The 16,188-nt window shown below is 41.1% G+C and overlaps 1 protein-coding gene across 1 annotated transcript in view; it reads right to left on the bottom strand.

The window, feature by feature from the left end:
* Positions 1–16,188, bottom strand: part of LOC133142150 (SET-binding protein-like) — a 40,812-nt gene continuing 24,624 nt past the window's right edge. The window contains exons 2-4 of the mRNA XM_061263178.1: positions 10,514–13,487; positions 10,064–10,465; positions 1–714 (exon numbers count right to left, since the gene is read on the bottom strand). Coding sequence (XP_061119162.1) covers positions 248–714; positions 10,064–10,465; positions 10,514–13,487 — 3,843 coding nt within the window. The 3' untranslated portion in view covers positions 1–247. The remainder of the gene's footprint in view (positions 715–10,063; positions 10,466–10,513; positions 13,488–16,188) is intronic.

Below are 16,188 nucleotides of genomic sequence, written 5' to 3'. Positions count from 1 at the left end.
CTTCAATGCAATCGTCTCTTTGTCGGAATACTGTCACTGAGATGCAATGTATTTCCGGTTATGTTTAATTTGAAAATGAAGTAAAACAAAAAAGTGGCATGTTCTGCATCGGAAACCTCAGTAATCGCTAAAGGCCGCAAAGCAAGGCGTAATCACAGTGCTGAGCGCACTAAGAAGGAACTAGCTGTAATAAATCCAGGCCAGGTCTTGCTTGACGGATGGTGACCTCTTCCTTGGTGTTCCCCCATCACCTCCTTGGCCGGTTAGACCGGACCTCTTCTGGGGTCTTGGACCATTGTTTGCGGCCCCGTGTGGGCGGGATCTTGGGTTGCTCATGGGCCTTGTGCACCACAGACTCAATGGCATCCACAATGGAGGCCTGGTTGGAGAACTCCAGGGGTTCTGGTGCCTGGCTGGTGTGGCCCATCCTCCTCCCAGGGAGGTCCAAGCACCGCTCCAACACGGGCATCTGGCCCACGGGCTCCTCGTCCAGGGGCAGCGGGTTCTTCCTGGGCCTTCCCCGTCTCCTCTTCACCACGTTGTTGCCCGTCCTGGCCTGCCTTTGGAGCCTCTTGGCCTTGAGGATTTTGTTGACATGATCCAGATTGTTTTTGGTAGAGAGGATTTTGGAGAAGGCACACATTTTCTGCACTTCGCAATGAAGCCCCTCCATCTCGTTCCTCTGGAATATCTTCTTCGCCGGGTGACTGTGCGCTGCAGTGGGCAGACAAAAGGAATTTGTTAGCCTGTTTCAGGAAATATAATTGATGCGTTCAACACCTTGTCAAACCTGCCGATTTGCATTAAAATGTGTGACAAATTATACCATTTGCCGTTTGGAATAAAGTGGAAAAGATACACACCACCTTTATACAACGCTGCATATGAAAATAAGTAATTCAGAGAAAAAAATGTATCCTCTTTCATGAACACAGGCACTAAATGTTTCAGCAAATCGTCTGCACACATCTGGGACACAGTAACTATTACGTTTGCTAAAAGGAAGGCCGTCACATTATACACTGATTCAGAATTATGAAGTGGCTGAGGAGAGGCAGCGGGAGGCGTATTGCTCCTTTCATGCCTGTGAAATTGGAGTGGGCCCAGGCTACAGCACTAATCTGTGCCCCTTCTCACAGACCGGCAGGGCCTGCTAGTGAACCAGTCCCCAGAGTCCAAAACACTTTAAGGATGAGTGACAAGCTAGTCTTCTGGGGGCTCATTTTGATCCATTCAGATTATACTTATAGATCAGACTTCCTCTCTCCAAACACGAAATGCCCCTTCTGTGCAGGAGGAAACAATCATTCTTAGATTTCAGGATAGTTATTTGTGATCATGTCTTTACATATACATATGGCAGGGTGCGTTTCTTTATTTTCCTTTCTGTTCAGTTGTTAATACTAAATGCAGGACTGATTTATAGCCATAATCAAGAGCTGTGTGCTCTTTCAGTATAAACACCCTTACTTAATAAAGACAAAAAGCACACTTTGCAGATAAACACATTCTTCAAGGATGACCCAAGAGAACTGCGCATAGCAGCGCATCAAGACAAAGAGATTTTTATGTTTAACATCTGGAAAACAACGACGTCCATGCACATAATTAGCTAATCCACAGCCATCCGTCTTACTGGCTCCCATCTGAATATCATCAGTGTTCTCCTCTACATTTTGTACATGCAAATTCAAGCTATAAACTCAAGGGCCAGGGATGCATAGGTGATTAATTTATTGCCTTTCCACTTTACTTCAGATACTTGGAAGATAGCCCAGACCAGATGAGAAGTTATCCTTCTACTGGTCTCATGTGGAATGAGTTCAGACAGCCTAAAGCTGCCCAAGAAAAGCTTCTGGTGAATGTGTATTCCACTTCAGAGATCTCTAAGCCTCACCTATCCCTGGTGAATTCACTCTTCTACTGTGCGTCATTTCGTCTGGGCAGCTGTCCCAGAAAACAAACACAACTAGAGCTACAGAGAATTTAATAGGCAAACATGGAGTGGAGGGGGCCACCACACGAAACAAGCAAGGGATTGCAGGATTTAAGGAGCTTCATGTAGGAAGGCATCTTTTTGACATTTACATGAGCACTCCGGCACCCATGCTATCTTTGCGTTGTGGTTTCGTGTACGGAAATAGAAATGAAATGTGCAATTCTTTACTTTGGCACCCTAACCAATGACAAAACATGCAGTTTGCACAAAGCTGATTGCAAATACAGCAGCAACCAGTGAGATTTCCTGTGTTTAAAAATCTGTAAAGCTCCTAAAATAAGCAGTGGGAATGATGACGAATAATATAGTACATTCATACACTCAGTGAGCACTTTATTAGGTATTTATTATTTTTTACTTATTGGTCTGCTGCTGTAGCCTATCCACTTAGAGGTTTGATGCGTTGTCTGTTCAGAGATGCTCTTCTGCATACCACTTTTGTAATGTGTGGTTATTCGCATTACTATCACCTTCCTGTCAGCATTGACCAGTCTGGCCATTATCCTCTGACCTCCTATTAACAGTGTGCTTTTGCCTGCAAAACTGCTACTCCCTGGATGTTTTTTTGTTTTTTCACAACATTCTCTGCAAACTCTAGAGACTGTGCATAAAAATCCCAGGACATCAATAGTTTCTGTGATATTCAAACCACCCTGGTGGCACCAGCAATCATTCCACGGTCAAAGTCACTTAAATCACATTTCTTCCCCACATTTGGTCTGAGCAACTCTTGAACATGTCTGCATGCATTTAGTTGCTGCCACATGATTGTTTAACAAGCAATAACAAGTTGGTGTACAGGTCTACCTTTATTAGGTAGACCCGTAGATTAACTGAGCATGGTAGCATTATTATACTGAGCGTGGTAGCATTGTAAGTTTGCTTTGGTCAGCTCTCCTATGTAAAACTCTTTGGCCAGCTCTCCATTGTGAAATTTGAATGTCAATATCTCAACCATTTCAAAATCAATCTCATTGCCATTTCGCAGGTCTACGACTACCAATAAAAATACTGCAGTACTGTAATAATTTCCAGTGAAAGTTAATAATACCTTAATAATGGATAATAATACCAAGTATTAATTGAACCTCCCCATGTAAAAACTAAGGAAATTAATTTATATTCTGTTTGGGCAGAATAAGATTTTATTCACATTCATACCCAATTATTTGCATGACATTAATATAGCAGCATAGGCTATTATTATTTTGAAACATTCAGGAAATACAAAATAAATTGAAGCAGTGCAGTATGCATATACAAAATGTATTCCCCACAGTGTGAATCAAAGTGATTAGCGGGTGACTATCACTGAGTGACTGTGTATGCACAGTAGTAAGCCATGACTTTGTTTATTTGGTCAATTATTTTTGGACAAATATGAATAACTATGTACTGTATAAGCCCATATGTACATATTGTATCTGCTTTTTAGCAGACATGTTATGCAGAGTGAGAACATACAGTAGCAATACACTCAACACTCTATAAACATTTTGACGCTCACTCCGGTATAAAAGTTGTATTATATATACCGACAGTTTGTGAACAGGCTCTGTTGAAAGAGTGATACAATATGTGGTCCCAAATAGGACACATGGGCATGTTGGAAATGAAACACGCTTTAGTGCAAAATCTGCAAATTGCATCTGACTTTAATATCCAAAATTGCCAATATACTTTACAGAGTAGCACTCTAAAATTATGCATGAGGCTCTTTGAGAGAAGGTTTGAATCGTAAACCATCTTAAATCCCAGTGGTGAGTCCAGGTTGTTTGAAGTATGGTAGACAATATAAATGTCTGTAGCAGTTCTATGCTGATCTATGCTGATACAGCTTCATGGCGAGCAGGCTGATGTTAGCATAAGGGATGATTCATTACATTTCCTGTCTTCTGAGGCTTTCGGCAAATGCAAACATTGTATTTTTGTGATGATCATACACTGGCCATGGCAAATTTAGAAGTTAAAAAATGAAAAACAAAATACAGCTCATCTGCTGACATACAGTAGGATCAGGGGTCAGTGTGATTTACACACCATGAAAGTACACTACTTTTCAAAAGTTTGGGGTCACCTTGTTTTTTTCTGCAGATATTTTAAAGTGACTAGTACTTTACATTGCATGTCATGACTTCCTGATATCTGAGACCCGACATCATCAGATGTGGCTCTGGATATCTTATTTTCATGGTGGACAAGCGATACCAAAACTCTTTGTGGGAATTGGGAGGTGGGACTAGATCCAGCTATAACTTATGTCGATCCAACATGGAGCACTATGGCTAAATGGTTTTAAGTCATCAATGGTCCAAGGTATCAAACCACTGTGCTACTGTCAGATATCAGTAGATACTACAAGAATTGTTTCTTCTGAATATATTTTTCCATTGATTTCAATAGGAAAATTCATCAAGATAAACATTTCTTGTAGTATCTGTGGCATATCTGGCAGCAGCATGATGGTTTGTGGCTCATTTTATTAACTACCCTGAAGCACAGGCTGACAGAGGAGATGTACTGAACTCAGCCAAGGCACAGCAGCAGAGTTTCCAGGGAGCAGCATTTATGCTCCCAATCCCTGGTTAAATCACCTGCATTTTCTGGATGAGAAAGCAAAGGATACAGGCCGTAAACAGGGCTTTATATGTCAAAATCCCTGGACCCAGTAGACAAGGTTCTGTAATCCTTCCAGTCACAGAGAGCTGTGATCCACAATCAGAATGAACACATGGACAAAAATATAAACACAAATCTACAAATTCCCAGAATATGGAATTGGTATGAAATCGTAAATTGCATTTTTCTTCATGTAGATGCTGTAGTGGCCAAAGAGAATTATGGCAGAAATGCACTAGAGGAATATATGAGACAAAAAAGGGAAAAATTGAGCTTTGCTGTGATGGAAAAATAAGCTACTCAAAATATTACTTCCTGTGAGTTCAAGTTACAGACATAGGTTTTTTGTTTTACAAAAATTAGGCATACAGGACCTCTCCCTGTAAGTATAGAGAGACTGTAGAGACTGTATGTAATGTTTCTTCTGCTTGTCCAATAGCTACCCTGCCGATGGCAAGTCATGCATGATGCATGATATAACGCCTGCAAGATAACTTATACTTGTGATCAGAGACAAAAAATACACCAAGCCTAACCCTCTCTGAAATGAAGTTCAGAAATATGTCCAAACAGGGTTTGATTGAAGCTTCAAAACCGTACTGTGCTGTATGTCCCAATGACATTTGGGTCGCTCTGGATAAGAGCGTCTGCCAAATGCCATTAATGTAATGTAATGTGGGTTGTTCTATGTACCAAACCAACTTTTTTCAGACAAAAATTGGGGTGCTTTTAAAGTGAGCTGTGAACCATTAATGACTTTTCATTCCATAAAGCATTTGTTGAAAACAAAAATTTGGACATTTGGCAGGTAGGTCATCAACAACATTTTCTGATGGTCTGTATCAATATTTACTTCAACAAAGATAAACAGCAATTTAAGCATAGGGTAGACATGCCAGGTTTAATATAAACCATGCCAACTAACCACTTCTCAATACACTCTCAGGAAACCAGTCAGTGCTTCAGCTACAAAATTTATGAATAGCCCTTCAGTTTAGGAGCCAAGAGAAACTAAGGGGGGGGGGGGGGGCTGGGTGTCTTATAAATTCACGTTTATGTTTTACTTATAAACTTCAGACTACACAAATATACAGTACCACTGATAATAAGTTCAAAGGAGTATTATTTCTTTTGCACTAAAAAGCACTGTGGAAACAAAGTACAATGTCCATTAAGTAGCTATATGCAGAATATATGACAAATATATATTGACTCTTATTGAAAGTTCCAAAAAATATCATTATAGCTCTTAATACATTAAACTAATATATTATAGCGTAGCGTTCATAATACTGTACACAAATCTTCTGGGAAATATTCCCTACCCAATACCACTCCTACGAAGCCAACACAAAGCACTGCGATCAAGCAGAATGTTAGCAAAAACTATTGTACATACATCACAAGTTGATGCTTAGAGCTTCTGATGCATCGTGTGGGGAACAGATGACCGAATACGGAGATTTTACAATCGATACCTTCCTCTGAATGGTAGTTATTTAAAATCTAATGTAAACCATGACAGTGCAGTTATGTCTTCTGATTTAACACTAAAAGTATTATTAGTGGCACTGTACCCTCTAGGTATGGCCTCTAGCATCACTTTCTCAGCTACAGTATGAATTCAAACACATCACTGTGTTGATACAAGCACAAATACCGCAAGTGTTGATGCTCATATAAAGATTACTGTACCAAGAATATCAATTATTGTCAGTAAATCACTAAAATACCATGTTTTATTTAGAAATGGTTTTCTTTTTTCTTTTCTTTTGCAGGAATAAAGCAAAAATAATCGGCAGGATCAGGGCAGGATCACAGGGGTGATGGGCACACGAGTTGAAAAAACATCTTTATTGGTGAAGCATTTCACAGAGCACAACAAAGTTGGACAGTGGTGGCATTTAGGAAAGCTGAGCTTTGCGCTCCAGTGGAAGCTTGGCTGGCGTGTTTTCCTCACACAGACTCTGTCAGCAGTACCCCCTCCAGGTGAAACTCATATACGTCAAATGTAAGAAAAACTGTAAATACAACCACATTGATTCACTCACAAGGTGATCTTGTGGGAAGAGCACTCATGACGAGCATATGTTCGAGTGTGAAATAATGCGAGGGAAACACATTTGAATTATTAATTAGACCCCAGAAATACACAGGGGACGAAGTCAAGCTTACATGGACAAATTCCTCATTTGGTTTTAATCACAGGATTCAAACCCACCTCCCCCCTCTGCTCCCAGGCCTCTTTTAATCGCTGAGAACCTCATGTAGCCTTCCTGAAAGCCAACAAATCATGTGGAAGAGACATTCATTTTCAAAGGGACCGTCACAAGCCATTTATCCCCCAAAATCTCTACCTGCATCCTGCACACCGTGTTTTCATTAAGGATACGCAGTCATGGGTCGACCTCTATGCCTTCCCTCCAGCGCCCATCACAGGCAGAGGCCAACTTCCCACTGTCACGGAAACCAATGTCTGGGGTTCAAGGTTCAAATACACCCTGGAACTGCAGGTCGTCACAGCACAGTCTGGGCTCTGTTACATTCCAACAAAGCCAACAGCTTTACAGTTTTAGTAAGTCTCGGTAAATAACTTCTATTACAAATGGTTTATCAGATAATTGTAAGCATTGTTAGTCAATTACCAACCACAGGAGCGTGGAGTGGGTAAACAAGGCTGACCTCTCACCTCCTTTTCCGCACTGATAGCCCGAGAATGTTATTTTTCACTCTCAGGATACAGGGAACACTGCTGATCATATGACAGATATGAAAGACTGGCCCCACGACAATTGCTTCTCACTCACGGGTCAAAAGCGGGCAATATCATGTGAGCAATTAACCCCTTCACGTATGTAATCCTTCCCAAATGTCATGTAAATTTCAATCTGCAATAACAGTAGTTTTAATATTTATACAGAGAAAGTGTCATAAATGTACACTGTGAGAACTGGCATTTCAAAGAATGGATTAGCCTAACAGAATTTATGCTGACACCTTCCTCATGTTGAATGGTTTTATAGCACTGGACAATGACAGGAGGTAAGTATGCATATATTTTCTGCTGGGGCAGACTCCACAGGCTTTTTTGCACACATGCACATCTTGCCTTCCTTAGAAAGAATAGTTCTTGAAATTGAGCAAGCACCAGAATTTGCACAGAATTTGCACAAAATAAGCCTAGATCATTAAGCCTGCAAAAAAATCTGCTTTACACATTCAAATAGCACAGTAATACAGTACCGTCACAGGTGTATACAGTATCGTCACAGTCCAACGTTTGCACTAAACAATAGCAGCTTGTCAAATGTTTTCTGAGGGTTATTTCAAGCTAATTTCAAGCAAAACATTAATTATAATCTGATGTTAATAAGAATTGTCCTGCCACTGATCACATCAACTTCATTCACATCAAAATGAATAGTAGCTTTCTCTCATAAATCCACATCCCTCTCCTACACCTACAGAAAAAACACACAGGTATAGGACGTACTTACAGGTTGGAGCGGTCAACCTCACAGAAAATTGTCAGCACATGGATTAAAACAGATCTTTACACATATGCCTGCAAGCATCACATGCTTTATAAAACCTTTTTTCCAAAGGTTGCAAGGAATGAACATGTTTATGGTTGGGATGATCTTGGAGTGCTTAGTGAGTCCAAAAACCACAACCCACCACATTCTCAGCAGTTCAAATACACTGTGATCGTGTAAACCTTGCAGTATAACATACCACCAACTCTCAAATCAATACCACATGTCCATTTTCTATGATGAATAGCAAAGGGCTTAGCTTCACAACTCACCAAAGACCAGCACAACTGACCTCATGAAAACGCTTAACGCTCAACAACACATCTGCGATGCAGATATTAACTTGATGTTCTCTGGCTTCTTGCCAGTATGTCATTATGCTGCTTTGAACTAAATACTGCATTAGAACTACATTATGAAAACATACAGCAATGCAGCTTTACACAGAGACATGGAGAACACTTTATTAATATTAATATTTATCAACACCAACTACTGTAATCACAAAAGGGTTCTCAAAAAGGCCACATTTTGAGTGTATAACCCTTTCATGACATTTTCTCTTCAAGCTCATGCCCATCTTTGGCACATTTAAGGAGACCTTCCCGGAAACCAATGTCAGAAATTTCACCCAACCCCTCTAGCTTGGGTATGTTGAAGATACATCCTTAATCAACTTTTCTAGACCCAGCCTTGGTACTCAGTGGGTTTTGTTTATACAACACTTCCAACTATCCTAACTTCATAAATACCTGTAACATCCATGTTATTTAAAATAGTCAGATTGCAATTATCAATATAGTGGACTACTCCACTTTTTTAAACATGGTTTAATCTATTACTGCATAAATCCTGGTTTATTGTTTTGGCATCACTCCAAATAATATAATAATTACACTGTATATTCATATAACAATACAATAATTGTTCCAGGGATTTATTGAAAAGAAGGATATCACAACATCAATAAATTACTTGCAACATATGAATGTTTTATAATGTAAGTTTAAACAGACACACTGTATATACAACAATGTTGTATTTTATTTACTCTATTGATTGATGTGTGTCCAAATGTAATTTCATATACAAAAAAAATAAATGTTAATTGACAAGGATACACAACCTATAGAATAAATGGTTATCTTGCAACGTGTGAAACATGCACTGGCAGCAAATTATGTCAGAAGTACTCTACTGACTGCATGGTGTGTACATTTATGTTTAAGTAGGCAGACATGCATGCTTACAGGAACTATAAATACAATGCAGTTGTTCCTATTGTAGCAAAGACAGATCTGTCAAGCATGAAAGCAAGTCAGTCAAGGATCTGGAGGGTGATTAGGCAGAATGAGATCCCTCCCCTTCCTTCCCTAGGGAGCAGAAATGCAATCTAACTGAGCCCAGAGCTTCCAATTCCCCTTCCGTGGAACAGGCTAGATTCATTAGAGCTCTGGCTGCTGTCCAGCAGGGTTGCACAGGTCTGCATACAAAATACATCACACTGTGTAGATAATGCAGGGATCAGGCAAGTTTGGAAATTTGGATGAAAATGAATGTTGCAGCAGTTTTCATTCATGCATTATATTTCATCAGGCCAGAGCTGATAAATTTGGAACATGTACCATTATCTTCATTCCACACTGCCATTAATCAAATAAATATGTATACTGTATACTAAAACCAAAGCAACGTAAAAAGTAAAGATCTATACAAACTAACATTTTCATTTTGAAGGGTATAGCATAATCTTCCTTGATGTTATGTATGATGATCAAATATTAAATCCATGCATTTTCTAGTATGGGTATCAAGGGAACAGAAATCTAAATGTATGATATTCACACAGTGCCTTAATCACAGTTACTCATGTCTCTGAACTGAAAATCAGGATGTTAAGAACACTTACCTTCCAATGAAGGGCTTGGACAATGAAAGGATTGCTGCATGTTCTCCACCCTGCTGTTCAGGAAGGGCACTATGTTTTGCTGTCTGTACACTGCAAAGCCCTTCATGCTTTGGCTCTTGTTGTTGATGGCTGCTTGGGCCTCCTGAGGAGGCTGTAGCCTGCCTGGCAGGTCAGATGGCATATCCTTTCCGGTCAGGATTCTCTTGGAGTGCCGGTAGGAGCAGGCAGCGTGGAGGTCACGTACCAGTTCCTCCTGCTCATGAGTGCACTTCCACTGCTGTGAGTCAGACAGAGATAAAGTAGAGAGGTTGTCCACTTCAAATAAGTTCCTGGAGCTTCTTAACAGAGCGTCTGGGCTTTGCTGGTTCCGCAGCTTATCTTTAGGCTTCGGCAGAGTGGCTTCTTTGTCAGACACGCCTAGCCTCTCGCTCCGAAGGCTCAGGAAGCAACGGTTCTTTGACCCACTGAACAGCCCGCCGAGGTCATCCCGCTCAGACCTGGAGAGCTGGTCATCGGTGTGCTTGTGCTTGTGCTTGTGTTTACGTTTGTGAAGCCGAACATTAGGCAAGTTACCGCCACCACCAGTGGGAGCCACCAACAGCGACTTAGCATCTTCCATTCCGGTAGAGGGCACCTGCTGAGATCCAAGTTTTATCTTGTGTTTGGCAGCAGTGGCTAATTTTACATGGGCACTGGAATGGAACTGTGGTTGTGGCACTACTGGCCTCATGAAAGGGGAAGCTGTTGCCCCAAGGCTATGAGACAAGTACAAAGGAGCTGGATACTGACCATAATAGCCTAAGTTGACCATACTGGTGGCAATTGGCATTGATGTATAAGGCATTGCGTAAGGTGCATAGTAATTGCCACTGGGAAATGGGTAGCTAAATCCTTGAATGAAAGGCATTTTTGACATTGGCTCATTAGCTTTGGTTGGCCTACCACGCCGCTTTTTGGATTTGATTTCCGAATTCCTGCGAAGATAATGCAGTGGATCAAAAGGTAAGTAGGGCATAGGGTAATAGTTGTTGAAGTTCAGCCGGAAGATGCTAGGATATGAGCTCTCACGACAGAAGTTGTAAGTGCGATGGGAAATACAGAACACCTGGAACTTGTCAATGAGTTCCTCAATGTCAGCTAGAAACTGAAGGTCATCTCGTCTTTGAATGCCCTTCCGTTTGCGGCGATGCTTCTGCTTTTTCAGGTTCTCTTGTGAAAGGAAAGCCTTCACAGTGGCAGCATCCACATGTTTCTGGCAGTGTCCCCTCTTGGTTCGACTGGGGGCAAGTGCAGCAGCTTCAGCCGGCTCAAAGCTGCAGAAGTCAAAAGAGTACCTCCTGCGAGATGCAGGGCCTTTCTCTGCTTGATCCGAAGTACTGTTGTTATCAGTTCCAATTCCACTGTCGCTCGGGATGGTCTCCTCACTGTGGGACTCGCTGATGGGAGACAGGGTGACCTCTTTGAGAGAAGTCACCTCAGAGAGATGAGAGGGTGAGTTGGTCATAAGTCTAGGGGGAGAGAGTTTCCAGTGGCTGCTGGGAAACCCCTTTGGAGCTTTTGTGGGCAATGCACTGACAGCCTGCAGATTTGGCATGGTCTTCAACTCTTGCAGACCTGTCTCAGTGTTAATATGGCATAGTATCCCACCAGGCCCTGCAGCTGGAGCAGAGAATAATGGCACGATCCCAGGTGAAGTTACTGCGGCCATTGGCTGAGGATTAGAAGGCACTGCTGGATTCTCAAATTGGCTAGACACAGAATGCTTATCATTGACTTTGTGCTGGTCCTGCTGGGCCTGTAGCTCAGCTTTCGGTTTCCTACCCCTCTTTTTGCCGATATAAATAGTCCCTCGTTTACTTATATTGATCTGCTTGCCCAAGTGGGCCTCAATTTTTGATGCCACAGTTGAGACAGCGTTTGACACAGGAGCTCTGGATTTCAAAGTCAGATTACTGTTGGCTGAACATGACAAAATCTCATTCAAAATATGTTTCATCTTGGCCATTTTTGTCCTTTTAAGGTTGTTCTTGTCCCAGACACCCAGTTTGCCTGTGTTTTTATAATGGTTTAGCTGGTTAGAATAAGAGTGGGATTTTACTTTAGCGACCTGAAGTTCTGAAAAATTATTTTGCGTCCTTCTTTTCTGCAAAGTACCAAGTGACTCTCCTGAAATGGGGCTTATAGGACTACTAGATGTTCCCTCATGAATGGTTTCTACTGTGAGCAAAGGCTGCTTTTTTGGCCGTCCACGCTTCTTTTTAATGGGGGTGATGACTGTCAAGCTGTCAGTATTAGTATAGAGTGGGCTAGAGGGTGTGATGGGATAAGCTGAAGGAGGCTCCAGGACAGCTGATTTTAGATTGCTACTATTCGTCTGGTGACTGGAGGATTTGGACTTCAGATGTGACCACCTTTCATTGACTTTCGGTTTTAGAAGTTTTGTATCTGTTGGATCATCCAATTCCCTTGGTGCATTAGCTCTCCTCACAGGATGTTTTCTTAGTTTATTCTTACTTAAGTCAGCTAATTCAGTCATGGCCACTTGTCCTGCCTCAGTGTGACGGTTTTCCACCGATTGTGAGGTCCTTGGCGCAATCCTATTTGGAGGTTTCGGCTCAGAAAAACCTCTGTCAGCTTTTCTGTTTAACTCAGACGACTCCCCTGTTAAATTCGCCAAAGGGATGGGATCTTTCAATGACTCTCCAAACTGTCGCTTTCTCCAAGGATGCACTTTATACTCCTCAGCCTTTGCTGGAATAGCTTCTGGAAAATGCTTGACCTCCTTCTCTGTCTTCTTCCCAACAGTCTCTGTCCTTCCAGAAAGATTTCCAGCAGTTTTTTCAAGCTCAAACATTGGCTTCTCTTTAGCTTTATCTGGAGTTTCAGTCACAGGGTCCTTTTCTGCCTTCTTTCCAGTCTGAAATTCTGAATTGTACGATGCCAAATTTCTAATTGAGTCTTTTCGACCATACTTCCTCTTGATGTTTCCGAAGACAAGCTCAGTAACCTCCAGCAGACCTCGGTCTCTTTTTGAAGTAGTAAGTCTTGTTAAACTGCTGTCTGTTTGTGTGGCTGGTGGCATATTTGCTGCAGAAGGCAGCCTTATTTGGGAGCCAGGGTTTTGGCTCAACATCTCAGAAGCAAACGAGCATGAAGGTGAGCTTCCTGTCACTTTCCTTTGTTGAGATTTGGTGTAGCCATTTGTCAAATCTGGAAGAGAGCTCCTGTTAACTAATGCTGATTCTCTTTTTGATTCAGAAACATCAGTCGCATTCCCTTGGGAAGAGCCTCTTCCGACTAGTGGCTTTATCCAATCCACTTGATGCAGGAGACTGTTCTTGGGCTGCGGTTTTGGTTTCATGGATTCTCCCAGATGGTTACTTGCATCTTGGTCAATAACTGGCTGGAATGAACTCTCATATACCTGAAGGGAAACAGAAAAGTAAAGATAATATATATCAGTCAGTATAATTCTCTATAATTCTCTGCACTTTTCCAATGCTCTGTCAGACTATGAATGATATTCATGCTCCTGAGATTTCCGTTCAGAATTAGTCAATACCTGGAAGGGATTAATATATGCAAACCAATCAACCAATCAAAATGAATAAACATGCGCAGTATATCCTTGCTGCACTGGTTTTTCCTTTATCATTACACCCTGGAAGGGCTGTGTAGAGCTGCATATAGCCACAGGCTACAACCCCCTTTACTCAATCCACACCTCAGGTAGATGTCATTTAAAATTCTTCTTACAGATATCACATGGTGGTAAAACTATGTAATTGCTCACAATCACCTACAGTATGTGCTGCAAGGTCTTATGATATAATGTAGCAAAGTAAACAAATGAGCTTCAAAAGAGCCATATGCAGTAACAGAAAGGCAACTTTGAGCAAATTAGCCCCATATACCAGCTTGGATTCTTAAAAAAATATGACATAAAATACCTCTACATGCTGCCTCAGAGGTTGGCATATTTATATTGACTATTCAATTTTCACTGTCATTGGCTTGTAGGAGTAATTAAAGAGGGACTTGGGGAAATATGAGTGGGATTATTGTAGAGAGAACATGAGCCAGCATCACATACTGTACTGGTTAGAGAGCTTAAAATAATAACCAGATAGTTTGGAACACATAGACCAATACCTTAAACCTTTCAACAGAGGTCTAGATCTGTGGCTACATGCAAAACCTTAATTGTAAAAGACAATGTTTTCCAAAGTTTCCTAGGTTGAACTAGGTTGAACTAGGTTCATTCATTTGAGTTAATTTTGTTGTTTTGTTTTGTAAATTCATTACATTACTTGGCTGAAGCTTTTATCCAAAGCAACTTACAGTTGATTACACTAGGGAGACAATCCCCCCTGGAACAATGTGGGGTTAACGGCCTTGTTCAAGGGCCCAACAGCTGTTTGGATTTCATCATGGCTACACCGCGGATCGAACCAACCTTGCGGGTCATGTAACTTAACAACTATGCTACAGGCTGCCCTCAAATTGAATTACCCTTTTCAACATCAAAAATCTGATCACAGGACTTCTTCGAAAATGTCATGGGCAGGATGCAGGCAATTAGCAATAAGTCACATAAATGTATATACAAAATGCAAGGGGTATTAAGTTATAAGTACTAGTTCTACTGTGGCATATCCAGGAGGCAGCTTCTGTGACACACATTTATCAGTATGCATGTATTTTGTAATGTAAGGTAATACCAAATAGAAATGGAAATAGTTTTCCTCTCAATATGATAATTGATATGGAAGAAGCCACAAGCAGAGGCAAGTACAGAAGAATATGCCAACCATTACAAGATGCATATAACATTCAAATACACCTGGCTTCCCTTTACCTGAAACCTCAGCTTCACTGGGTTAAAAACCAACCCAACCTCTTCTCCTACAGCAAAAAGTAGAACCAATATGCAAGTAAAGAATATGCCTCAATAATAAAGCTTCATGTTTGGCTCCCACCACAGACACACACATAATAACACTGTATATCTATTTGAAAGAATGAGTCCTTTGTGGAGTTACTGCCTAGGCATCTTTTCTGAAAAGCCACTGCTGGCTCACTGATCTCTCTTTTTCTCTTTCTCTCCCTCCTCATTAAGACACCCCCTCAGAGCATACACCAGCAGGGCATTTATCTGCAGTGCACAGTCTACGCAGTCATGCTTGGCTGTAAAATTCCCAGCATGCTCAGGGGGGAGAGCAGGAAAGGTGGTGGACGCTCACTAGAGGAACATGTCTGTCTCTGCAGTAGAGCTATTCAGGAGTCCACCTAGCTCCTAATCCTCCGCACTATCTCTCCGTCAGTGGCTTTTAATTAAGAGGAGCACAGCTGGCCGATGAATTATGTGAGAGATGTCCCCTCTGCAGGTCACGCTCGTTTTATTTCCAGTCTCCGGGAAACCACATCACCTTTCAGCTTCTTAATCCTGTAATCCTTTGTGGAATGTGTGGTCTGCTCCAGCCTACAGTATGCAGTCTCTGTAGCCTTCCCGTGGGTATTTAATTCAGCAGAATGTCTAAAAGGTCTCCACTTTCTCCAGAAATAATGTCACAGCCATTGCTTCACATTCACTTTGATTGTGATTATCATTAAAAGTCCATTAAATGCTTGCACAAAAACTATTTCAACTGAATGACAGGAACAACAAAGCCCCAGCTTCCTTTACATAAACAAATTAGGCATCTTCCAAGAACAAAAACAATCAATAAGCATTTTACCTACTACTCAGACAGTCATGTATATATATATATATATTTATATATATATATATATATATATATATATATAGTTACTGATACCACTTCATATTATTGAAGATTTGTATTGAATTTTTCATGATACTGGTTATCTTTGTTTTACCATACCAGACAAGCATGATCCAGATGACAGACTTACCTATACCCAGAAGCAACTGCTAGTCCTTTCTCTTTCAGTCCAACACAAGCTGCAACCTATCAAGCCAATCCTCTGACACGCTAATCCAAGCTCATATAAAAGCAGATTCAATGGCAGCTATTTAGCTCACAATGAGAATGGAGTGCACTGTACTCTCAGGTCACCTTTGAAAACAGTGGTGTGGCAAAATTATGTACAGAACAGTAATA

The sequence above is a fragment of the Conger conger genome, chromosome 12 (assembly GCF_963514075.1).
Source record: "Conger conger chromosome 12, fConCon1.1, whole genome shotgun sequence".
NCBI lineage: Eukaryota > Metazoa > Chordata > Actinopteri > Anguilliformes > Congridae > Conger > Conger conger.
Note: the sequence above shows the minus strand (reverse complement) of the source record. Positions and strands in the feature narration are given on the sequence as shown.